This window comes from Camelus dromedarius, chromosome 21 (genome assembly GCF_036321535.1).
Source record: "Camelus dromedarius isolate mCamDro1 chromosome 21, mCamDro1.pat, whole genome shotgun sequence".
In the NCBI taxonomy this organism is placed as follows: Eukaryota; Metazoa; Chordata; class Mammalia; order Artiodactyla; family Camelidae; genus Camelus; species Camelus dromedarius.
The window spans coordinates 17,488,924-17,516,671 of NC_087456.1; the positions used below are offsets into that span (position 1 = coordinate 17,488,924).

A 27,748-nucleotide genomic window follows, 5' to 3' on the forward strand; every position below is an offset into this window, starting at 1 on the left:
GCAAAACCAAGGACAGATGAAGGAAGCAAAACAGCACAGACGTTTTAAAGCATAGTTTATCCAGGAAATAAAGGCTATTTTATTAATTTAGAAGGAAGACACGTACATATAGTGGGGGAAGGGAAGCAAAAGGATGTTAAGTATGTGGCACAGCCCTTTTCTGTGGCCCAGTCAAGTGAGGAAGCTTTCTAAAAAGGTTGCTAGGATTCTGAAGAATGGAAGGGATGTGCATAAGCAGGAAGGAAGCGGAGGAAGAAGCAAGAACACAAAGCAATGAAGAAGCTCAAGGCTGGCAGGCACTTGTGGTGAGAGCCTGTCTGGAGCACACAGGCACACAAGAAAAGGGCCAGACTACTGAAAGCGTAAAACTTGGTCAAGCTGAGAAACAGAAGGTTGAACAATAATAGGGAAATCTTCAGACTCTTTGGGTGTGAATGGTATGATGAAAATGAGTCCAAATCCATTTAAGATGCATTTTAAATTTCTTCTTTGTCCTCCAAATATATCACTGTCATAAAGCCTTCTGATGATTCCAGGCCAGCTGAAAAAAAGGCTGTGCATGTGCACTTTATGTTAGAGTATTAAGTTAAGAGATTAAATTGATGAAGTATTAGTAATCCAGATGGTAGAAGAAATAAAATATACAATAATTGTATAAAGTTCCAGAAACACTTTATTTAAAAATGGAGTTGTAAATGCATAACAAAATAACATAATAAATGTAACAAAAATAAATAAGGAGAATAATGTATTCATACAAAATAAAAATAACATAGTAAAAGGCCAAATGTTTATAATTGAACAAAACTGTGTAAACACTTAAATGATAATGTAAATAGAATAGATGCTAATATTTTCCTAAACAACTCCTTACCTTCTTCTTCCATGTGGATATAATCAGTACCCAAACATTAAACAAAAGAGGAAACACTGGTGATTATTTTGTTTTACTTTTTTCTTCTAATGGATTGACCCTGTTTTAATGTTTCACTTATTCCTTCAAAGCAATTTTCTTTTCATTCATGCTCTTTAACATTTTTTTTTTCAGTCTGCCGTTATAAGACAGAATGGGGAATTTAGCTCTACAAGGAGAATAGTTCATTTACCCCCCTTTTTTTTCAATTTAAAGAAAAATATGAGATCCATTATACAACAGGCTTTTGTTTTTACATCTCTACAAAACAGTTTTTTTGCATCTTTATTAACTGGCCCAACAGTACAGGATTTTTAAAAATCCTGTAAAAACTTGAAGTGTACAGAGTTAGTTTCTTAAAACAAATGAAGTGCAGGATTATTGCTGAAGCATTAAAGACTATTTCATTAACATTGCAAAAGTTGCTGTTTTAACCGTTGTAGACTTACGGGGTCAGGGTTTTGAAAATCCAGGTCTAATAATAATATTTAACTGAATTAAGATTCACCCAAATTATAGTGTTCTGGAAACATAAAGATAATTACTTTCTTTTTAAACTTATCCAAATGTGAACTTACTGGAAAGAGAAAAAACAAAGTTTATAGAAGATGCTTTTCATAGGCTTCCTGTTCAGCACAGGCCCAAAGCCTTGGTCATTGTTGTCTTGCAGGGTCCTTATAAGTGTACATGACTGAGACAGGATTTACTATGGGGTCCTACAGGGAAACACACAGAAGCAATTCATTGCTTGGAAGTGAAACTATCCACTAATCTTATGACTACTGGTTCTCCAAGTTTCCTAACGTGTAAAATTTTAACTTCATGATCATTTCAAGGGAAATCTTTTTTCAAATGTCACGTATAAACTTGGTAACACAGGATCAATATACATGTTCTTGGTTTTAAAAATATACTCCACCTAAACTAGCTGTCTAGTTTAATCTTTCTAGTTACCATTTGCCCTAAAATGAGACAAAAGCTTACTTTCATGAAAAAAAAAAAAGGAAGAAAAGTGCCAAATTGATCTTTCCAAAAGTGGAGTAAAACACTGTGGGGTTAAAACAAATAACAATGTTATCAGTTACCTATATACAAAAAAAAAAAAAAAGATGGTTTAGTCCTTATTGACATATAGACGTGTCCACCTACCACTCCCAGCAAATCTTAGTGCAAACATAATAGTTCATCTCCGTAAACCCCAAGACAATTTACGCAGCAACAGAGTTGTATAAATCACATATATGTTGGAAAATTTAGAACACAAGGACTGTTTCGAAAGGTCAGTTTGACTGTGGAGACTATGTGTTATTGTATCCAATGGTAATGAATACTAATATAAATCCTATTAATAAGAAGCAAATGTAAGTGTTTAACAAATCTGTACAGATGAAGAGGAAGTCCATTTCAGGGAGCAGCTTGGCACAGGAGACATGGGGGTCAGAAATGTTGGGTATTTAGTTTGCTTGTAGGTCACAGCATGGCTTAAAGAAAAAAAACAAAGATCTATGAAGGGAAAGGATGCAATTATCTAATTCAATTTGAAAATCATAAAACCACAAAATGTGTAACTGTCACAATCTGCTTTGTCCTATATGTGCATCAAATGGTAATCTAAATGTTCTCAAAGGATTATTATGACACCACATTATAGGTAGAAAATAAATAAATAAAATTAAGAAGACAGAGATAACAAGATTGTAGTTGATCAAGCTGTCTTATTGTGTATACGTCAACACTATGCTGCTTCCAATATTCCTAGTCATTCCACAGGTAATTATCTTTAACAAGCAAGAGAAAGTCACTCATGTACTGTAACATCTTCCTCTTCCCCATCAGGGTTGAACCTATTGAAATGTATACTGAAATCAGCCTCAGATTCGGCATTCTCAAATTCAGCTGAGACTGAGGTAGCAGCAGGATGAAGAGCCCTAGCTTCTTGTTGGCAAAGTGTCGGTGTCTGACCCGGGCTGCTGTGGTTATTCACAGGACTGGACTTCTGTTTTGGTGGAGAGGGCAAGATAGCACTGGGAAATCCCATGTTGTTCAGAGCCTCCAAAGTTCCATCCGGGTCAATCATTGCATTGATCGCTAAAAGAAAGAAAAAGAAACGGTAGAGAGAAAGACTTAATTGTTGATGCAGTTAAATGTGGATGAACACTGCTTATGAGTTGGATAATATTTCAACTACTGATGCTTATTTACATGAACTTAAATTTGGCTAACCCTTTCAATTCTGTATTTTAAACCCCACTTTCAGTAATTCTGGGGCTGATCTATATCGCAGATTATAAAGATACGAATGCTTTCTCTGGTCCCTTGAGTAGGTCACTTACGGGCATTTCAGAACCGATAGGAAGACTGGTATTTGGAGATAAGGAATTTAGGGAAAATCTTTTTAAAATCTGCTTTCATCATTAGGAGAGGATGGTTATGATTTAAAGGAACACTCCTAGTCTTATTTATCACTTAGATAATTGGGGATTAGTTGCTAAGATGGGGTTCAGAGTAACCTGAAGGTTAAGGAGGCTAAATACTAGCACACTTTGAATGCTACCACAGCATGCTGTCATTCATCCTGGTGACAGTGCGAGGGTACTTGTCATGTGCAAGTGTGTAAGCACCCACTGGGCCATAAAGGTCCCCTCGGAGCCTAGATATTAACAGCCCACGGCAGCCCCAGCCAAACAGACCCTGCTACCTCCACGGGAAGGGCCAGATAAAAAGCAGCTTTCAATCCAGAAGATCCTTGAATGGACAAAGGAGAATCTTAAGACACAGATATTCAACTTGGTATCGGGTAGAGTGGGGAGTTGGGAGAAAGAAGCACCACAGATACAGAAATCATAGTAAGAGGTCTTTTTCAAAGCATATCCCCATCTTACCAGCTAACAATCATGTGAACAAGACACTTTTACTCATAGGGGTATACTGTAACCCTTAGGTGTGCTGACGCTGAGAAAAGGTTAAGAATCACTTTGCTAGGACCAACATATCATGACTATGATAATTCAATCAATAAGGACTGAGTAGAATTAGCAACTGACTCTGGAATCTGCCCGTTGTACCACTGGGGACTTCTAGGTCAAGACACAAAGGCGTTAATGTATAATTAAAGATCTGACACACACCAAAAACAAGGTCCTTGTTCAAGCTTAGGAGGTAAACAGACTCTTTTTCTTCTGTCCCCTATCTCTGGTCCCTATGTCCAATATGCACTCATTTCTTGTGGTTCATTCAAACAACTATTATTTAGAGTAGAAGATAAGTTCATTTGGTTTATAACACAAATATAATTTAAGAATTATCAAGTAAATAATGTTAACTGTCAATGAGCATTTTCAGGTACATATATACATTTTAATATATTATTTTATATACTTTTCATATACTAGTATTTATATATATAAATAACAGGTACTATGTATAAAGCTGTGAGTTATAACATCTAGCCTGTATGCCCAGGATTTAACTTTATTCTATTTTTAATTATCTATACTGGGTTTTAAAACTTCCTTTTTATGAGTAATTTGAATAAGTAGAACTCTATATCTTTATCCAAACATCATTACACTTAATCAAATAGTGTTCTAATAATAATATTTTAGAAATAACACTCAGAACATACTTGTCCTACGTTGTTAGCTTTTGATACTTAATTCAGTAGTAAATTTACCTTGCAACTGCTTTTCAACTCTTTTAAGCTCCTGTAAGATAGAAGAAATTTCCTGTAGGGAAAGCAGTGACAAAATTAGCTTACTTTAATTAAAACCTTTTTATTTGATAAGTCATGAACCTCAAACTCATCTTATTTGAAATACTTAATATTATGTACATAGCACTAAATGTGTAGCAATAGAATATAAAATTATGATATCCAGGAAGCAAGATTCAGATTTTAAAATCTTTAATGTTGAAATAATTATTTTTTTCAATGAGATAAGAACAGAAGATAAAAAGTACAAGATAATACTACTGTTTGAACAAAGACTTTGAAAAACCTGTACTGGTCAACCTTGGAACAACTATAAAAGTGCTTATGGATTTAGGCTGGAAAACGTTTAAGTTATAACCTTAGTTTTAGGATGACTCCCTGAACAATAAAAATCTACAAATTCTTGAGGAGGAGACAAGCAATCTATTAAGTTAATGGAAATGACTCATTTTAACTTATATTTGAGTTTGCCTCTTGTTTCAAAATTGCTCATTTATAACGTATAATTATTACAAGAACAAAAGTGTAGAACAGTGAGAAACATAAAAGGTTCCCCCATACCCTCCGCAACTTTGAAGCAATCAACAATTTAAACCCCTGTGAGAGATGGCTGAAGGCATAAGACTTCCCAAATTTGTACATTTATATCTTCTTTTATAAATGTAAACCAACCGTTAAAAAAATAAGTGTATCATTTCCCTTAAAATAAAACTCTACTTTTAAAATGTTTTCATATTCAGGAAAAATTACCATACCATGCTTGAGGTTTTCACAATAGGGACTTCACTTTCAGCTCTTAACTTGCTTTCTATTTCATCCCAATTTCGATCTTTGTCTTTAAATAATATTCTATAAATGAAGAAATAAACATTTCACTTCTCATATTTTAATAATCTATCACATTTTTATGACAATACAAAAAAGTGTGTCTTTTCAAAGCTACACAAGAATAAAAAAACCACCAAATATTATATGAACTGTGAATTAAATACTGAGCCAATCTCACCAATAAACTCATTTATGTGAGAGATTTGTATTAAAAAAGTAACTGACTGGTTATGAATACAAATATAAAACCTTCAGTATTTATCTTATTCTTTATTGAAAAGCAAATATAAAACAAATGTTGATATAACTCCAATATTTCATCTAATATTTATAATTAGCCATATAACCACTATTTATAATGACAACACAACTTTGTTCATATAGAGCATATGCAGTGTAATATAAAATGAAATTAAGGTGAAAATTGGTTGAATTGTACCTGTTAACACCTCATTATACAGGAAGAGGCATCTTATTTATTCAGCAAAGCATGCACATTATTTCAAAGGTTTAAAATTGGAGTACTTATGCTGCTTTTGTTTAAAAATCCTAATTTATGTTAGTATATTTGTACATAACCTATGGGGAGTTAAGACACTATCCTTTTGACAAAAACAATTGCCAATAAAGATAATTATCCTTACATTAGAAATTAAATTCAAGTATCTTAACTTATAAAATAAAGTACCACAAATTTTTGACTTGTCTTTCAAATGTGATATCCTTCTTGCATGACTCAGGAGACATGACTCAGCAGTTTGAGAGCTGTAAATACTAGGTATCTTTTTGATTTCTTTTAAAATTTCTTCATTGGGCCTGGAAATCTAGTTTAATTGCCTTATATAAAAATCAACATTGTAGAAGTAGGTAAATTATTACTGTTAGAAGCTGATCAGTATTTAAGTTTAAACTAAACTACATCTTTATTTGCATTTCTCAGTGCAGACTGAGAAGGATACCCTGTAGTAAAGAATAGTCAATAGTAAGAGAGAATGGTCGAGGCAAGTACTCTATGAAAATCTACTGAATGAATAAATGACTGAGTGGATGAGGATGCAGTTACTAGGGAAGAAAGACTTGTATTTCAGTAGGTCGTATGACCACAGGAGGAGACCTACATGGTATTTTTATAGATACTACTGGTGTATCAAGAGGACCCATATTAAAAAAAAAAAAAGCTAATGAAATTGATAAAATTTTAAAATTAAATGCCAGGCCAAGTGCTACTATCAGCCAACTTGGGTTTTTTTCCCCTTAATTTTATGTTTTCCTAAGTGGCATGTGTATACCCTAAGAGAAAGGCAAGATAATCAACTGGAGAAATGGTAATAAAATATTAAATCTCTTATTTTATATATATATATATTTTAAAAGACCAATATCTGATGTATTAACTTTCCAGGGTTTTTCATGACAAAGTCCAAACTCCTTAACAAGATCTGCCTAAACTGATCCATCTCTCCAGTGTCATCTCTCACCAACCCTTTCATCTAGTTTTTGACTAATGCCATGTAAAACTTAGTTACACAGATCACCTTCTAAATTTACTGGAAGGTAAAGCAACCTGCTTAAAACATGGCTGTTTTTTAAGAACACCCTTAAACATAATATTTTAAAAAAGGAACTTTTGAAAAAGTTTTTGAAAAAAATTATCCAAATGATTTCTTTTAAATTAGTTAGCCTTACAATTCAATAAGAATGATGTTAATGTGTTTTTACCATGACTATTGGTACTCATCAAACAATGATGAAAGGTATTATTTGAACATATAAGCAATATAAAATTATACTTGCATGGAATATTATAATTCACAAAACATATTCAGACACAGTTTCATTGTAATTAAAAATTTTAATTATAGGACTGAGAAATAAATTAAGCTATAGCATCAACAAATTTTTCAAGTATTTTTATATAAAGTTACCTTGAGCCTACATTTTGATATTCCTTTAAAATGTACCAGACTCCCTCTTCACTTTACTGCCTTCTAAAATATTAATTTAAATTCTTATTATGTTAAAATAATGTAATATGCACTGTCTTGACCTATTTTTCACTTTATAAATTTACATTTTTAACCAAGGTAATTGAGACAATGTTAAAAAATATATAAATATTTCAGAAAAAATACATATTATATATGTATAATGTCTATTATGTATGTATATAAACATACATTTCTTCCCCCGAGGTTCATTTCTCAAAATTTTTATACAAATGAACTCATAGTGTATTTACTCTCTTGCACCTTGGTCATTTCACTTAATGGTATCTTTACGTTTCCAAAAGAATATCAGTATGGACAATTAATTATAGCCAACAAACTGGATAACCTAGAGGAAATGGAACAAATTCTTAGAAACATATAACCTACCAGGACTGAATCAAGAAGAAACGGAAAATCTAAATAGACCAATTACTACTAAGGAGATTGAATCAGTAATCAAAAATCTCCTGATGAAGACAAGCCCAAGACAGATGGCTTGTTTGGTGAATTTTACCAAACATTTAAAGAAAAAATGCTTCCCAAAAGTTAAAGAGGAGAGAACACTCCCCAATTCATTTTATAAGGCCATCATTATTCTGATACCAAAACCAGAAAAGAACATTACTGGAAAAGAAAACTACAAGGTAATATCCCTGATGAATGCAGATGTAAAATTATCAATAAAGTACAAGCAAACCAAATTCAGCAGCACATTAAAAAATCATTCACCAGAGCAAGTAGATTTATCACTGGAGTGCAAGAATGGTTCAACACATGCAAAATCAATCAGTGTGATACATTATGTTAACAGAACGAAAGAAAAGAATCAAACGATCATCTCAATAGATGCAGATAAAGCATTTGACAAAATTCAACACCCACTCAGGATAAAAATTCTTAACGAATTAGGCATACAAGGAACATATCTCAACATAATGAAGTACATAACAAAGCCGCAGCTAACATCAATGGTGAAAGGTTGAATGCTTTTCCTCAGAAACGAAACAAGGATGCCTACTCTTCCTACTCCTATTTAAAGTAGTACTAGAAGCTCTAGACAGAACAATCAGGCAAGAAGAAGAAAGAAAAGGTATCATAATTGGAAAAGAAGAAGTTTCCAATTGCAGGCACATGATTTTATGTGTAAAAAATCCTAAAGAGTTAACCAAAAAATTGTTAGTTAATCAATGAATTCAATAAAGCTGAAGAATATGAAATTAACATACAAAAATCGGTAGCATTTCTATATAATAACAACAAATTTCCTGAAAAAGAAAGAAATTGATCCTATCTACAATAGCATCAAAAACAATACAAATATTTAGGAATAAATTTAACTAATAAGGAGGTGAAAGACCTCTACTCTGAAAACTACAGATATTGATGAAAGAAATCGAAGAAATAAATGGAAAGGTATCCTATGTTCACAGATTGGTAGAATTAATATTGTTAAAATGTCAATACTACCAAAACCATATATAGATCAATGCAATCCCTATCAAGATCCCAATGTTTATTTTTTAACAGAAGTTAAAAACAAACAAACAAACAAACAAACCCACTCCCCAGATTTAAAAGAAACCACAAAGGACATCAAATAGACAAAGAAATCCTAAGGAAAAAACTCCCTTCCTGATTTCAAACTATATTATAAAGCTATAGTCATCAAAACAGTGTCGTACTGGCATAAAAACAGACAAATAAACCAGTGGAACAGAATCAAGAGCCCAGAAATAAACCCAAGCATGTAAGAAGGTCAACTAACATTTGACAAGAGAGCCAAGAATACTCAATGGACAAAAGACAGTTTTTTCAATATGGTGCTGGGATAACTGGATAATCACATGTAAAAGAATGAAACTGGATCTTCATGTTCTACCAATCACAAAAATTAACTCAAAATGGCTTAAAGACTTAAATATGATACCTCCTTACTTAAATATAAGAAACCATGAAACTCCTAGAAGAAAAAATAGGAATAAAGCTCCTTGACATGGGTCTTGGATATGGAGTTTTTGGAGATGATACCTAAAGCATAAGCAATACAATAAAAAATAAACAAGTGAGCCTACATCAAACTAAAAAAGTTTCTGCAGAACAAGAAGAACTGTCAACAAAGTGAAAAGAGTAAATTCTTCTGATTATTAATAAAATTAATCTAAGTGACTATAGTTGTTAGCTCTCAATTATAATGGGGTTGATTATCTGGGGTATCTGTTCTCTTTTTGTCCCCTTCATGCTGTCTAGTTTATGGCTATAATATCTAAAAAGGGAAGAACATGCTAGTGGCAGCAGTAAGAGTCAGTACCACTGACTTCACTGGTTCCTAGCAACTGTCGTAGCAGGCTTGCAAAATATGGAACCGCTGATAATAGAAGCAAGGATGTTTGAGTAAAACAGTACCTGATCTTTCCAGCTGTTTTATCTATGGACTGTCTTATCTTCCTAGAGAACTGAAAGACAGATGACAGCAGCAGATTATCTCCCATGACCTGAAACATGCCAAAAAAAGAGTAGACATTAAAATATTACAAATATATTGAATGACCACCAAGAACACTAGTCACAACTCACTATATAGAGGCATCTAGTATTTATTATAATTTTAATAAAAGACCAATGAAGAATATAATTAATCTGTAATTAAATTAAGAGAAATAAATATTAACAAAGGCATTTTTTTATTAAATAACTTGTCAAGTGTCCACAGTATTTGATCACATCACTTTCAAAAAATAATCCATATTATCTACTCTTCAATTACTATAATGATCCTGTTCCTTAAGCTTCTAGTTCAAATTATCATAAAAGGGAAAATAGAAGTCATCTAGAATACTAAATTTAATATCTGTTCTTTCACCAAATAATATGAACACAGAGATCAAGAAGATTACAATCCTTGTTCCGCACAGTGGAAGAGATCATTTTTAAAAATTTAATCAAAATAACAGTTTTTATGATAGAGGTTGGTACCAACCCAGTTGAACCTTATGAGCAAAACCAGGGGTTAGCAAACTTCTGTAAAGGGCCAGAGAGTGAAGATTTGGGACCATATGGTCTGTCACAACCACTCACGTCTCTCATTACAGTAATAGCAGCTGCAGATAATATGCAAACAAGGGGAATGCCTGTGTCGTAATAAAACTTTATTTACAAAACAGGTGGCATGCTGAATTTGGCCTGCATGTTGTAGTGTGCCAAAGGCTAAAGCATGAAAGGCACAGCTATTGTGGGATGCTAGATAAAGAACTGAACTTGGAGCTAAATGTGGATTCCCAAATCAGCTCCTTATGTTGTCAGAACTGCATCCAGAGTCTGTAAGAAAGTCCAGAAAATAAGATTTGGCCTTGGATGTTAAGGCTCTTTAAAAACCGGTAGGGAATATAAATCATAACATATAGGAAATCCTGCTAGATATTTTTATAAAAAACAATGTAAATAAGTGCTGAATTTTGTGATTCAATGCTGTACAAATTCTAATGAAAGGGATTAATTAAGGATGGTATTATGGAAAACTAAAACTTGAGTATGACAAGAATTTGAATTTAGTAGGGGGTAAAAGGAGAGTAGGTATGTGAAAAGCAACATAAAGACAATGAAAGCCTAAATAAGCATAATGGTATTTTGTGAGCCTTGAGGAAACAAGCCAAATAGGAGTAGATGACACAAACTAATAATGGAAGGAATGAGAAAGGGCAGGGTAGTCCAGGGTAGACTGTAACACAGAAAAGGCCAGCTCTCACTTCTACCACAAAAAGTAGAGTTCAGTAACACAATGTATTAAAACTTTTTCTCATAACAACCTTGAAATAACTGTCAATCTAAATGTTTTCATTCTCTTTAAAATTATAGGGAGAGGGTATAGCTCAAGTGGTAGAGCACATGCTTAGCATGCACAAGGTCCTGGGTTCAATCCTCAGTATCTCCATTGAAAAACTAACTAAATAAATAGACCTAATTACCTCCCCCCTGTAAAAAAAAAAAAAAGGTTAAAAAAATTAAATAAAATTATAAACTTCTATATGGTTTTATTGCATTTAGAGGAATTTACTTTCCTAGACCTCAGGACAGAGTAAGTATAAATTAGGTTAGAGAAAGGGTCCTTTTCCTGAAACCAAGAGCAAATTATCAACTATCAGCACAGGACAGAGAAAGTGTGTTTTAAAGCCATCTAGCACATTGCCATCATGGCTCTGGAACTAGTTACATGCTTCTCCCGTAGGCAGACTTTTTCTACTCAGTACTACTGCAAACACACATACTCTTACATACTAACTTTTAGCTCCCATTACTTAAATCCAGAGATCCACAAATGTGGTCTTAGTAACATGGGAGATACACGGAGCAAACCTGACCCAACCTACAATTTTTAACTGTCGAGCTGAGTCAACCCACAGGTGTGTGATAAATAAATGCATACTACTCTAAGCCACTGAGATCTTTGTGGTTATGAAAAAATAGCTGACTCCTCTAGTCATATGGTTTCTTCCATCCCATTTCCCTACCCTCCTCCACCCAAGGTAAACAATATCCTGAATCCCATTCATCATTCCCTTGCTTTCCTTTTTATATAACTTGTTAGATCTACTTCTATCCTAAGTGTATGCATATATATATATAATATATACATTAAAATTTATGACAAATCACATTTTGAGAATGACTTTTCTCACCCAATGTTCTGTTGCTAAAATTCATCCACACTGTTTCCAAGTTTGGTTACTGTTCATAGACGCCCTTTTTGGGTGACTTCTGTTGTCAATGGAAAAGGGTATATACTAGCAGCAAAACTGTCAGATAATGGACTATGTTTATGTTCAACTTTAGGAAGCAATGTCAAACTGTTTGCCAAAGTGACTGCACCAATTTAACCTCAACCAGCAACAATAAGAAAGCTTATGTACCCACAATTTCTCCAACATCTAGGATTTTAAGACTTTTTAATTTGTTGACAATTGAATGAATATTAAAAAAAACTGCAGTCTTGAAATGTATTTCTCTGAACACTCGTGAGGTTGAACATTTCTTCATATTTTGCATGTCAGGTATTTTTGGTGAAATGCTGTACATGATTTTTGCAAATTTTTCTATTGGGCTGTTTTTGTCTTTTTAAATTGACTGTAGAAGTTCTGGTATATTCTGTATACTAATCCTTTGTTGCCTGTGTGTTTCACATAAGTCCTTTAATATAATGAAATTTATCAATCTTTTATTTAAAAGTCATAAATTTTTGTCTTTTAAGAAATCATTCTCCACTACAATGTTGAAAGATACATATATTTTACTAAAAAAATTAAAAGTTTTGCTTTCGCCCTTTAGGAACTAAATTCATTTGTATTTGATGTGATGTCAGCAAGAAACTCCATTCTACTCATAAAGACAAAGATCTTTTCCCCAGCCCTATATATTGAACAGTTCTCCTCCTTTTCCCACCAATGCTTCCCCTGCCATCTGTTAAAGTTTACGGTTTACTCACTTCATCCCTGCTCCAGGTTCTCCGCCTTGTAATTGTCAAGTGATCAGGAGGCTCTGTTGGTTGAGGTCTTGGATCATTAGACCGACAGTTGTTTCCTTCTGGCGTTTTAGAATGAACTAATGGAGGGATCTTTCTGAAGTTGAGGCTTTCATCAAAAACTCGATCAACTAACTAACAGGACAAAAGCAAATCTTATGAGAACAATTTGGAAAAGCAAAGATATTGGCATTATAATTTTTATGATTAGACAGAAGTTATTCCACTTTCAAGTAGTAATAGAAGCATGTTATATCTTCAATAAACCAATTACTCTTTCTTTTTATAACCACTTCAAAGGTGTCTGTTTCATAAAAGATGTTCATCTACATAGATTTTATTTTCAAAATCCAAAATATAGAATTATGTTAAATTTGTTTCTTCTATGGATAAGATTTCCCCAAAAGGAAAACAGATGATAAATAGAAAAAGCTGAGGCACGTAGATGGACAAGGAGTTCATTTTACTCACATTGCCTTACCAGGGTAAAATAATGTTTTTCTTTTAGTTTCCTATCTTGTTTTTTCCTTTTTGCCTCCCCAAATCCAGGTGCCAAATTTCTTCACAGATATATAAATTGCAAATAATAATTAAGTTTACAAAAAAATTTAATTTACAAAATAAGTATTTTGGTCTTAGATAAACTTTTAGCAATGCTGCAGAAATGACATATTCCAGTAAAAATGATATACTGCCATCTACAGTGCAAATCCTATACATACAATACAAAGTAACTCAGGTTTACTGAAGAGGGAATAAACTCTAGTACAATAATCGGAAATAAAACCAAAAGGAAAAATGAAAAACTACTCAATGAAATGTTTGAAAAATTTTACTGGGTCAGAGTGAATCATGTTAGGTAAAATTTAGTTAGACAGCTGAGAAAATAATATCTTCATTATTTAAAATGTACCAGAAGAATTGTGTATGTCTTGCCACCAAGAAGATCTTTTTGTTTTTCACCAATAAGAATGATTTGTATATACATGTACAATTGATCAATGTGGTAACAAAACTCTACACAGATTGATGAAACATCATTTACAAAATTAGACAACACATGAAGGGGGAAAAAAAAATGACCATTAAAGAACAAGATTATAAATGTGACAAAAAGCAACTGAAGAAAATATTATTAGCACAGTTTACCAGAATTAAATTTGTCAAAAAGGCTAGCCATTTGTGACTACTATTGAGAACATTATTTTATAAATTTAAGGAAGTAAAATGAATTATCAGTATTAGAGGCTGGCAAATTTTTTTTCTGTAAAGGGCTAGATCATAAATATTTTAGGCTTTGCAGCCATAGTCAACTACTCTATTCTGACATTGTAGGATAAAACAGCCAGATGATAATGAAACAAATCAGTATGGCTTTGTCCTAATAAAAGTATTTTCTTTCAAAATGCCAGTCTTTTGTTTATATCTCTGCACCAAATCAAGAGAGCCAACACGGCCAGAGTACTATTATTTTTATATTATATGTTAAAGGCACCTTCTGGAGCAATGTTATGCACATGGTGCCCCCTGGAGTTGGAGAGAAGGAGGCCCTGAGTTTGGAAGGGCAACAGTCTATATATGGTGACATTTCAGAGTTCACAAGAATGTTCGAAAACTGAATACATACATTTGAATATATGTGTATATGTATATTTCAACTTTTCGAAGTATCTTTGTGTACATATATATGTATGTGTATATTCATCAACAGAATTAATTTAAGTAGTAAAAACTTGAATTTTTCTCTTTGTTTGCTACTAGAGATAATTCCTAGTTAAGAAGCAATGAAAAATACCTTTTTACCTAGGATATTTTCATAGGCAAATTTTACAGAAACTTTATGCAATCATTTATCAAATTTTGGTTTGCTTTTCAGATACCATTTATCTTTACATTTTACAAAGGGCTTATTTTAAATAATTTTATAAGCTTCATGTTAATAGTAGATCAAATGTCAGCCTTTATGGTTTTGTTATAAAAACATAAAAGAAGTTTGTTAAAGCAAAGTTGGAAAACGCAGAGCTTCATGCAAACAGGAAGGGTGGACGTAACTAAAATAAACTAAGCAAAAAGCTAAAAGCAAAAGAAATAAAGAAAAGAAAGAACCTTATGCATTTCTCCATGAAGATCTCCTACCTCTTCTCTAGTGTCTATGGCAGAGCCAGGGGTGGTGGCAGCAGTGCTTACTGTGGTACTAGGGGCAGTGCCTGATGAAGTCACTGAATCTATCTCTCCTGCTACATCGTTGATTTCCCGAGCAATGAGAGCAAGATCTTGGCTGATCCTGGCAATAATTTTAGAAAAGAAGTTTAATCCTTTCAAATAACAGCTCGATAAACAATCATTCTGATAGAATTAGTTACATAAGTTGTCCATCTAGTTAAAGATTTGTACCCCAAACTTAAGATATTTGGAAATGCTATTAACTATTCTGATACTCAGTCTTAAAACTTTAATTCTAAAAGTTAATAAAACTAAACTCCACATAATCTACAAGTTGCCATTTTGAAAAATATATGTTAAACCACCTTGAAGTAGTGATATGTCTTTTAAAAATACACTGTTACTGACTAGTATTAACATATTATAAGAGTTCTTAAACTTGAGGGAGATGAACAGAATTCAAGGAGTCTGTGAACTTGAATGAGAAAAGCAGTTATAACTTTATTTTCACTAAGCTCTAATTGAAACTCAGCTTTTCTTCCAATTATAAATAAAATCAACAAACAACAGTGGTATTAGCGTACTGGTGATTTTTGTCAGCAAAAGAAATCACATTATAGTTGCTAGAGGTACCTCAAAACATTTAGTCATCACTACTTCAAGATTACTGCAGTCATTAAATCCATGGCAGTAACATTCCATTTAGTATGTTAACAAAAAATCCATGTATTAGTATATTCAAAACTACTTTGATAACCGTATTTCAATTTAATTGTATTTCTTTGTCATTCAAAGCATTTCACGTTTATGCATTTAGAAACATTCTTCTGAGAAGAGCTCCCTAATCTTCCCCAGATGGCCCAAGGTGTGTATGGTACCAGAGGTGAGGAACTCTGACACAGCATGGCACTCACTTCTTGCTACACACCACACTCATAATACACAATGTGTCCTCTGAGGGTCACAGGGTAGAGGTAGCACTTGTGAGATAAAAATTATCTAACTGAATATGAACAAAGATACACTTTCAGAGAAAGTGACTGGCTTGCTCATGACCACACATCTTAAAAATAGCTAAGACAGGGCCAGATCCCAGGTTTAGAGTGCACTTCCATAAAGCCACATGAACTGAATTTGTATTTTCAGCCACATGAACTGAATAACCAAGTAACTGTTATCAGTGATAACTCAGAGTTTTCTAAGTTTTGCATGCACTGCACATGATCTCAATTTGGCTGCTTCCACAGGGAAGGTTTTGGAATGACAGAATACTCATAAAAGTATCTGTATAAGCTTCAGAACATTAAAATCCAAAGCACAAAGTAACGTTTTTTAACTTATGCAAAATGTGACCTTGAAAGACTTTCAAGGAATGCAGTAATTGCATAAAAACTTAACTACACATTTAAAAAGAGAAGTTAAGCTTATGGCCCAACAGAAGCAATCAGTAGTCAATTTCTTTTTATTTATCGATAAATATTTACCAATCTGGGTATTGTGTCAGGCGCTAAGGGCTGCAATGGTGAATAAGCAGAGTTCCTGGCCTCAGAGGCTTAGAATTCTATTCTAATATAATCAAATCAATATTTACCATTACATTACAGTGGAAATCATTATAAAGAAGTTTTATATTCATCAACTCTAATTCTCACAACCACCTTGTAAGAGAGATACTAATCATCTTTTTTTTTAATAGATGAGCAGAATCTGCCTCAGGAGAGGTTATGCAACCATTTTTTGGTTAAGGTCACAAACAGTGGTGTAAACAGATCTTTCTACATGTCATGCTACATTTCACATCATTTCACATATAATTTCTAAAAACCTGTTAACTGTTAACGTAATTCTTTTGAGAAGAAGTTTAAACTGTTTCTTTAGATAAAATATTCAACTCCTGCAACTTCCTGAAGTAGTAACTAAGCTAGGATGAGAAACAGAATAACCAAGTTTGAAGAGATAAAAAACAGAAAAGCATTTACTTATCCAACAATCTATTTTCTCATCAAAGTTTTTTACGCAGACGTTTGTACATCGAAGCTTCTGATGTTTGTAGAAAGCAGTATGAATTAATTAAAAAGACATGAACAATAGCAATCTCAACATGTTATGTAGTAAAAATTGCATTAAAATGAACTCAATGTATATACCACGTATATTCAGTCAGTAGGGATCCAAAAACCCTGCTTTTAATTTGCTAAGTATGTTGTATAAACACTAAGTGTTTCATTGCATGGTAATTCCTATCTTAAAGTTGACTCAGTAATATAGATCATTAATTTAAATCTGCATTGCTTAAAAATCTTAGCACCTACTAAAACCAGTATTAGGAATTCTAAAAGACACATAAAACTATCAAGAAAAAACCCAAAGTTATGAATATCTTCAAGTAGAAATAACAGATTTATGACTCAATAGAGAGTATGGGTCTATTCATATGGTTCTTAAAGCTAAGCTTACAGATTAATTCTGTAATATTTCTATATTACATTTATTGGAATATTTCATAATAATGTATTTCTTTACATCTCTTGTATTCTGTGCTTTTTCTTTGATCTCCAAGCTTACAACCCCTGTTCTTAGTCTCAGTCTCCACCTTTATGCAGTCTGCTGAAGGAGGATATTCTAAAATGAAACAAATCTTTTGTTTGGAGTTTTGCTTCCATCTGCTTCCTTTGCAATACTAAGAAAAACTCAAGCCTTCCAAATGGAAAAACTAATGGATAGTTTTCACAGTTAATTTCATTTTCTTTATTATAAAATATGGTTGGGATAACAGTCCTTATCTATATTGGAAATACAGATTAAGTTCTATAACATCTGTGCTAGTTTTGTCTACCTCAGTGTCAGAACCAATAATCCAATTTTAAAAATTTTGTAGAAATACATATGCATTATTTCTAAAAAGGTGAGGTAACAAGGACATAATGAAGTTTATGACCTTCTCATGTAAACTATCTCATAATGTCCTTTCTTATTTAAATCAATCAAAGGTTATTTTTCATGAAGGGTGAAATACAGGGAAAATGTATTAATAACAGGATTTGGGCATACTGGAAGTTTAAAAGATATAAAATACTAGGCTTAAGAATATGCATCAAGTAAACTGAGCAGGTCACAAAGAAGCAATGGTAAGAAGGTAACTTTGAAGGTCTTGGCAAATTGTTGTGGTAAACAAATGGTATTTCCTAAATGAATACGAAAAGTTAAAGAAAAAACAAACACCACCACTCCACCAGACACAAAGTCTGCAAGTTAAGACAAGAAGGCTGAAAGTCACCTGGCAGGAAAGCACTGCCCTTATCCAAGGAGCAGGGTTTGAGGCAGCCAAAGTACATGCAAAGAGGCAGTATAAGGTACCCTGGGGTCAAAGAATATGAGGAAGGCATGATAAAGTCCTAGGAAATGGGGAAGAACTTTACAGAAACTGAAGAACAACTGTCATTTGAGCTTTGTGGGCAGATGCTTTGTGTCTACTCTTGCTATTTGGATCTGGTCTAGCCAACAGAATTAAAGAAACAGGCTGGACCTAGACTTCAGTTACTTTGAACCAATAAAGCAGGTCTTAAAACTGACTGAATAGATGTACTTTATTTCTTGATAAAGTAAATTTTACCTCTATAGCCTTTTCTCCAAAACAAAAAATACTTCAGTATTATCAAAGTTCACTCCCACAAACATCCCCAAATAGAGTACATCCTTTAATTGTACTGCGAAGATTTTTTTGCTTTAAAATAGATCACTATGCATAGATGTTTCATTACATTACTTTACAGACTATAAGGAAACCCACACAACTTAATTCTGGCCACTAAATTAAACTGGCTCTTACCAAAAAAAAAAAAAAAAAAAAGAAAAAAGCTTTTAATAATGTATTAAAATTATAAGTAATTTGGTTTTTCACACATTCATAATTTTTTTTTGCAAATATTATTTAGTCTTGAAAAATGTAAACCATAGTTTTATTTTTAAATTTTAAAAAATATATTTGATCAGTATTCTTATTTGAATTTCACTAACAAGAATACTACATGTAAAAGATTTAGTAATAATAAAAGCTTTTTCCTCTTGACATGAATTGTAAGATGATTTTACTTTGGGGTCAATCAAATCAGCGAGTAGGACTGATTAGGTGGGTGTTTTATGACACATCTAGCTAACAATCACGTTAATATTAAAAAAAAATCAGACCACTTATATATCAGTGTTATTCTTCTCAGGACAAAAGAGCATTGTGTTTGGATTGAAAATTTGAACAAAGCCTTGGCTGAGATTCTTAAGGTTCCCATTTGTATAGGGTAAGCCTATAGAGTATTTTGTAAATTGTAAGAATAAAACATTGACTCTGAAATTTCTATTATATCTGGAGTCTCACAAATTTAAACTATGAGATGTACAGAAAACTGAAAACTCACAATTAAATTCTAAACGTCATCATATTTGAGTATACACACACATCACACTGGTTTCTCTGCACCCCTCCTTAAATATATCTAACATTTATTGGTAACATTTACTGTATGTCAAGCATGAGGTTATGTACATGTATCTATCTGTCAACTCTCTCAAGCTGGTGCTATTATTATGTCCATTTTATACATGAGATCGCTAGAGCTCAGTTATTTAACTTGTCCAGGGTCACACAGACTTTGTGGTAGAGTTGGGTTTTAATCTAGAAGACCTGATCCTGGAGTCCAAGATTGTGGCCATTCAGCCATGCATCCTTGTAATTCAGGTTATCCCTCCGAGTTCAGTAGTACGCTCAGTTCACTCAGCATTCCCTGGCAATATCACCTACGAACACAGCTTTGAGTGTTTTCTCTTTGCGTGACTTCCAAAACAACGATTCTAGCTCTCATTGGCTTCCTGTGTTGCAGAGCCATCATTCAACTGTCTGCTAGGCTGTTCTATAAGTACCTTTAAGTCAGCATCTCCAAAATACAGCTTGTCCTCCTCGACTTTCATCTTCTTACTCTTACCAATATCCATCTGAACAACCATGGAATCCTTTTAAATTCTGCTTTACCTTCTGGCAATCATCAAACGTTGTCAACTGTTAAACTTATATCTCCGTTTGTACCCTAACTAACACTATCCTATCTCAGGTCCCCAACACTTTGCACATTAAGTTTTAGAACAGATCACTAATTTACCTCGAGGCTCTCTTCTCTCTCAAATGATTCTACAAAATGTCTTTCACAGTTACCTTCATTAAATACAGACCTGAAGGTACCTTCCTTTTCAAAAACCTTCAAGGTTCAATACACATAAAATATTATGCACACTTCTTAGCTGGCATCCAAAGTTTCCTATATTTAGCTGGCTTTATACCAACTTCAGTTTGGTCATCCATTAACTACATACCTTCACATCTTATACTTGGGCAAACTTCATTCGTTTTAAAACCTCTTTCATCACTCTGCCTGGTATCAGCTACACACGCCTTTGCTTCCTTCCTTTGACTCTGAACTCTCTGAGGATATCCATATCTAAGCCATTTTTACAGTTCACTCAGGCTAAATACTACATTCTGCTCATAGGAGTTGCTTATGAAGTCTTTGTTGACTGGGTGGGGATCACATGCATATACACAATAAAGAACTTATGCACACTAAAATTTGATCCAGAACAGAACTGTAGAGGTGTAAAGGTGTAAGAGGATGCCACCTTTGCAAATAAGACCTTCAATCAATATTAGGATAAAATATGGTATTGCCTTAATCATTTTAATCCTCTCCTGTGACACATCTATAACGAACTGGTTGTTAAGCCTTGAAATAAAATGATTGTTAACTGGAACTCTCTCCTAAAAAATTTAATGTTACAATGGTATGTGTAATAATGAATCTAAAATACTGAAATATCTTTAAGTTTCTTCTGATTCAGATGAGAATTATATAATCTTTCAGTATAATTTTTAGGTTAAATGTACTGTATTTGGTAATATGTAAAGGTGGTATTGTACCTTTGTTTACTCTAAAAGTCATAAAGGTATATGCTAACAAATTCTTAGGGGAAGGAAATCTGTATCTCTGCTATAACAGACAAACTGAGATAGGACGTGTACCAAGGGTACCTGGAAAAGTTTCCTCTTCAAATTGAAAGACTAAATATATTATATTTTGCTTACACACTTGATATTTCAGACAGATTTTATTTCTGTGCTTTAAGTTGAAATACAGGTAAATGATTACTATAGACAGATTTACAAAGTGCTGGTTATGTAATACAACTCTAAAATCTAAACAGAAAAGAATATGATAAAACATTTTGTAATAAAATCACTTTTTGCTTTTCAAATAAAAGTATCTTTACCTATTACTCTTCAAAAAATAATTGCTCTCAACATGTGAGTTTTCTTAAGTGAAAGTGGTAGCCAATTTAAAGAAATATGATTACACGTTTCTCACATTCTATTTGGTTTCAAGTTCATAGTTATTTGAAAATAAATTTCCTCATGTTAAGCAAACTTACTGTCCTAGAAGGACATTAAATATCAACAGTAACTTTCTTTCCTTCCATACTTTTTATCCTCCCCTCTGTCTTTTTAAAAATTTCTTAATAAGCAATAACAAAAAAAACCCTTTCTTTTGCTTTGAGATATATGGCTGAAACAAGTACCTTGAAAAATTAAAATCCCAAAGGCAAGTTTTATTAGCACAATTCTGGAGGAAAAAGGCATAAAATCATTAGAGGTTAAATGGCCTAGCCTTAGCACGTTACTATAGATAATAAAATACACGTAGACAAGGGTAAGGAAATGTACATACTAACACAACAGAACCAGGTGAAAATATAATAAATAGTGCCTATTCACTTTCCCCTTTGTATCATAGTTCTTTTCTGTTTAGGGGAAGGGAAGTGGGTTTGGCCCAGGAGAAGGTGTTCAGTGCTCTAGTTTGGAGTAGAGAGCTTGAGAGGAGAAAGCTAAGAAAAAGCAGAACACTCCACAGTTCCCTCGGGTACCTGTTGAGTTTATACAGCAGGACTTCTTCACGGGAAGGGAAAAAGTGATGGGGCTGCCAGCTGAAGAAAAAGTGTAGTGTCAAGGTTCTCTCGCTTACAGGAATTTTGTGGGCCCTTACTAATTCATGGATCCCAGAGCACATATATGCCCTTACTCTAACTAGAACTGGCTTACAATGCTTCAATAATTGTTGTCACAAAACTGCTTATTTATATGGTAAAACAAAAATGTTTCAGCAGCACAAGGTGATTAGAAGGGTATGTTCTCTAAGAACTGAAAGCAATTAAAAGCAATCACAAGTGACTAGTCATTAAAGACAAAAAAGCCCTAAACATTACATTAAACTAATGAGCCTGAAAAAAAAAATCACAGAAGGCCATAAAGTAAAGAAAAAATAAAAGAGAGAAACACTACTAAATCATTATAAAAGTTTTTTTAAAGAAAAAGCATTTATGGACTATTATATGTAAATTAAAAATGTCAAGTGTAAAACTTGAAGATCAGCGTTTTCAACTAAAGGCAGAAATAATTTTGGCATGTATGAAGTGAAAATATTTAGGGTAAAATGTGGCATGTTCAGCAAAATTTAATACCTTACAAACTTCAAAAAAAAAACACCTCATATTTTTACCATTATAGCATCTGTTTGAGTAGAGCCACTCTTTCATGTTCAACTACAATGTTACCAATTAAAAATCACATCTGCAAGCATGAATTTTACTTTTTATTATGGAATCTTAAGGTTATTATAAACATTAACGATTTAATATTCAAAATAATCTTCTCATTTAATTGTTAAAGGGTTGCCCTAACTGTACCTAATGAACTCATAACAGTGTGAGTAATAATCTGCCTACTGTAATTATCCCCAGAGAACATTAGCAACATCCCTCTAACAAGTACACTATTGCCTCTTTGGAAGTTAAACAGAAAGTAATGAAAAATTTAGCTGCACAATGACAATTCTCAATTATGTGGAGCTGATACTTCAAAAATTATATTAACTCATCCGCATCTCTAATAGAAATAAGAAAGGGAGTTACCAAAATAAATTAATTCTACAGTACGTAGCAGTACTGGCATTAAAAATACAAAATGAAAAAAAAATGGGTGAAGAGTAATACTATTGACAAAACTAAGTACATAGTTATCTGTGGGTTTCATTTCTTGACTAGTACAGATCAAGTAAAACCTAAACTTGCTACCAGTTGAAATGCTGACAGATAACTTCAACTCATAGAGAGAGCCCATTAAAACCAACCTGGCTATTTCTTCTCGATGAGCAGTCCAGTCCCGGATGTAGTCTTCCTGTTCCTTTATCCGGTGCTTGAACGAAGAACTAGTAGGCATCGCTGACCCAGAGCTCTGAAGTCGAGTCGTTTTCAGGGCTGGAGAAGTACGTAGACGGGTATGTTTAGGGGAATTACGGTTTGATCCAAATTCATCTTCTGAGGTGGAAGCATAATCAGTAGGAAAGCGCCTCCATCTTGAATTTACTAAATTAGTTTAATTATTAAAAAAAGAATTATTATGTTATCTTTTAAAAGAGATAAAATAAAAATCATGATTTCAAAAACACCATGAGAACACACACAGCACAATTTCCAATAACTGACATACAAATACCTCACAAAAACTGTAAGTCTACGACTCCTTAAAGATAGAAACGTTATACTTTGGTGAATTAAAAACAATGAGTAATTAAAAACAATTGAAAGACTGTGTTTTCTGTAGTATGGTGAGTAAACATTCAGATGAAAAATTCACTAATGACAAACAGCTAAGCAAGCTCTATTCATAGATGTTTAACTTGGGTACTATTTAATTGCAAATATTTCTCATTTAAGTGAAGATATGGATTTTTTAATGACAGCAACAACAGAAAAAAAAAAAGGGAAAAGATTTCCTCATGCCACGCAGACTTTCAACATGGAGATGGTAAAAACCCTCTTTTCCCAACATACAAATGTGCATAATTCCTGCTGTGGAAATTATGCTGTCATGGCAGAAAAAAAACATTACCTCTGTCATTCAACATCCTGTTATGCTATGATTGGAAAAAATCTTTTTACATGGTAAAAACACAACAAAGCATCTTCAGTACAACTCTGCTGCTGTGACACTGAAAGCATACGGTGAAAACAGACAATGGCAATAAAACCTACAAGGAGCGAAAATCTACAACCTACTCTCACAACCATTGACATTCACAGCACAGGAGATACTGACAATAGTCACATTAAAGAAAGTGGCAATCACTTTCTTACTTAAGGTTAGTAAAGACTTAAAAAATGGTTTTGCTGACACATTTGAAAATCCGAAGACAAATTAATGCAGACAGTTCACTGCTATTGTTAATATAAGAATCAAACATACAAATAAAAGTGTGAAGCATAAAGAAGTAACAAACAGGGAGATAAATGGCTAATTCAAGGTAAAATTCACAAGGGCAGGAACTATGTCTGTTTAATCCACTAACATGTACCTAGCACTTAGCAGAGTGTCTGGCTAACAAGTGTTTAATGAATATTTTTGAATAAATGTATTGATTTCTGGAAACTGACCATTTGCTTTTCTCAAATTAGAAAAACCTAGTAAAAAGCATGAGATGTTTCTGGTGGCTAAAATGATAAAACCTTAGCTCCTGCTATAATTCCAACTGCTGTTAATATTACAAGGGTTTTCTTTATATCTTTTTCTCTTTTTTAAAACAGAAACTGACCAGAGGCTATACAGGTTGGTGAAGGTAGAATTCCTTCATCCTACTCCATTAGAATTTTATGCCTTTCCTGTCTTTTCCTCCCCAAACTACATTTTTACCTGGGGCTCTGTAAGGCTGAGTTGGCTTGCAAATATAATTAATATACATTGCCTCCCAGAGTTGCCTTAAGGACAGAGAAATCTGTAATTATAACTACACCATAAATCAGAGCCTATCCATTTGTCTGGATTCAAACTCCTATTCGAGAGAACGAAGACATGCAGAAACTTCATGGCTTTCTGTAAACGTGTATGCATATACATATATGTAATTAATCACAAAGATTTTTGAAGGGAGTATTAAGTATAATTTCTGATTTTAACATTATAATTCACTAACATAAATGATACTTTTACCACGGAAATTTACTCATTTCTTGACATTTTGAAAATGCCTATAAATTAAACTGACCCTGAGACTTGAAAACAATTTTGGTAAAAGTTAAGGAATGAGTGCAAAGAGGGTTTAGAAAAAAACAGAAATATAGCAAGGCAATTAGAAATATGGCAAACAAATCTCTACTTTTTAATAAAGGCATTTCATTAAATGCTAAATTTTTTTTTACTCTGCTACTCTAGAATATAATTTATAAAAGGAAATTCATACATTAAAAAATTTTGTTAGATTAAATTTCCTGTTTTTTGATTTGGAAACTATGGCAACCACATCTTTAACTGAAAATTCTTTGGAGAAAAGATAAAACCACTAACAAAGTTTTAATAAATTGAAGAAGATATGAAAACATAAGCAGGTATTATGTAACTAAGGTAGTTAGTGTAGAGGTAATTCAGAGAGGATGGCATCAATGGCTGATACATTTCATGAGTGGTACATGACAGCAGAATGAGAACGTGAGAACCAAGTGCTAAATGTCAGGTGACAATATGTAAGTTGATCCATATTAGAATTTAATTTTAACAGTCTGGGTCTCGAGGTCAGAAAATCACTATACTTGGGAGAAAAGAATAAAAGAAAAACTTCTTTTCCAAATGAAATTCATAAATTTTCTATCTATTTTTATAGGTCTGTCTAGAATCCAGTAATAGTGAAGTTTCTAATAATAACTTTAAAAGAAAAACAATCAAAACAATAAAGTGTATTTTAAAGACTAAAATGGAACATTTTTAGGTTTTTTTCTCCTAAAACTGAGGGCAAAATGAGAGAAAACAAGTTGGACATAGCAGGGACATGAAAATACGATTAATAAGTCTTCAAATAATTAAAAGTTATCTTTACTAGTGGAAAACATATCATACATGGTGTGTTATACAGCAAAGCTCAAGTTACCTCTGGACAAAACTCAGCTTGTGTAACAGTAGAGAGTAGAGCTGACAAATGAAATGATGACTATTGGTGAAACAGGGACTGGAAAAAGGAGACCGAGACCTCTGACCTGTTGTTTTTCGAAGAATTCCTCTCAATAACTTTGCTTTCTCAATCTCTGATTCCAAACTATAGCAGCTACACATTTTATCTGAAGAAAAATCCCTATAATCTGCTAGCTATTGCAGAGGAAACTTCAAGTTAAAATGTTTTTAACTTTCCCCAATGCCTACCTATTTCATAGAATTTTAGAATATAATGACATTAGACATTAGACAGTCTAAATTCTTCAATTTACAGATAAGAAACAGGCCCAGAAAGGTCTTGCTTTGCTTAAATCAAAATTTAAGCCAAGTCTGACTCCCAGAGTGCAAAACTCATTCCAAGTGCTTTACAATTAAATAAATCTTTTACTTTTTTTTAACATTCGAAGTTAAGACTAATTTTTAAAAAAGATATCCTCAGTCTCTCATAGAATGATCATTTTTGCAATTTCTAACAGTGCTGAAAAAATTTTTCCTTTTTCTTGAATTTTATTATGCTTAGGTAAAATCATTTACCTAAATGTAATTTTATATAATTAAGCTTATTTGATTTATTGGTACTAATAAGGCATTTCGGATAAACCATTAAACTGAAATTTTGTTTTGAAGGTATTTGAAACGCCAGTCTCAAAGAGGCATCTTGGGTTGATGAAGTGCTGAATAGCATATATAATAAACTAAGAAAAAGTTCTAAGATGGGCTTACAGAGTTTTGTAGTTAATCTGAAAATTATTTTAGTTACATTCATTATAAAACTCTTGAGTTACAAAATTATGCAACACTCCCTCTTGTGGAAGAAATAAACTACTGTATTCACTATGAAAACATACTATTCATAGTGTCTAGATAATTTAAAAAGGGAAAAAGAGTTATTAGGATTATTTATAACTGCTCTGGATTTCTTTTGCTGTTAACCAAAATTTTGTTGACATTAAAACACATTCACGTCTACAAATGTAACAAGTACATTTCAGAAAACAAACATTGCATCTTCATACTTATATCAGAATATTTTTGTGGGAAATTAAGCTGCAAACATGTTGTACATGTATATTTATGAGCATGCAGCAGTAAGATCATTTAGGGGAAAAAACACCTGACAGTTTTCTGTACTGGTCTTTGACCTGGAAGAAGAAAACAACTCAAGCTATGTGTGCCCAACATTTAATTCCTGCCATCTACAAATTTTGAGGATTAGAATAAAAATGGGAAAGCAAACAGTCTAAAAATATTTTAAGAATGTTAACATGATTTAAAAATTTTTTTTAGAATGTATACTTAAAACATAATGAAAATCAACTGCTTTATTTTGATAATTCAGGGTACTTAGTTTTAAGTATATTTTAGGAAAATAAATCTGGGTATTTTAATATAACTTCATATTGTAGGATCACTGAAGAAATTTTGAGAGGGGGACCAAACTCCTGAAAGCAAGTTGTGTCAGAATTAAAGAGGCATAAAAGAACCCTTACTCTAAATTTTGCTAAATTAGATTTCCATTCTTCTATTTTTATCATATATATTTCTTTGAAAAAAATTT

General features: G+C 32.8%; 1 protein-coding gene across 11 annotated transcripts in view; it reads right to left on the reverse strand.

Annotated features, from left to right (window-relative positions):
• Positions 1-650: 650 nt before the first annotated feature.
• CEP170 (centrosomal protein 170) overlaps positions 651-27,748 on the reverse strand; it is a 100,734-nt gene continuing 73,636 nt past the window's right edge. For 4 of the 11 annotated variants that reach the window (XM_064477216.1, XM_064477221.1, XM_064477215.1 and 1 more), the window contains 7 exons: positions 23,342-23,576; positions 15,060-15,237; positions 12,918-13,088; positions 9,845-9,933; positions 5,381-5,474; positions 4,587-4,638; positions 651-3,001 (listed from right to left, as the gene is read on the reverse strand). In XM_064477216.1, coding sequence (XP_064333286.1) covers positions 2,712-3,001; positions 4,587-4,638; positions 5,381-5,474; positions 9,845-9,933; positions 12,918-13,088; positions 15,060-15,237; positions 23,342-23,576 — 1,109 coding nt within the window. In that variant the 3' untranslated portion in view covers positions 651-2,711. Of the gene's footprint in view, positions 3,002-4,586; positions 4,639-5,380; positions 5,475-9,844; positions 9,934-12,917; positions 13,089-15,059; positions 15,238-23,341; positions 23,577-27,748 lie in introns of those variants that run through there. The other 7 variants (XM_064477224.1, XM_064477219.1, XM_064477223.1 and 4 more) reach the window with 5 other exon arrangements.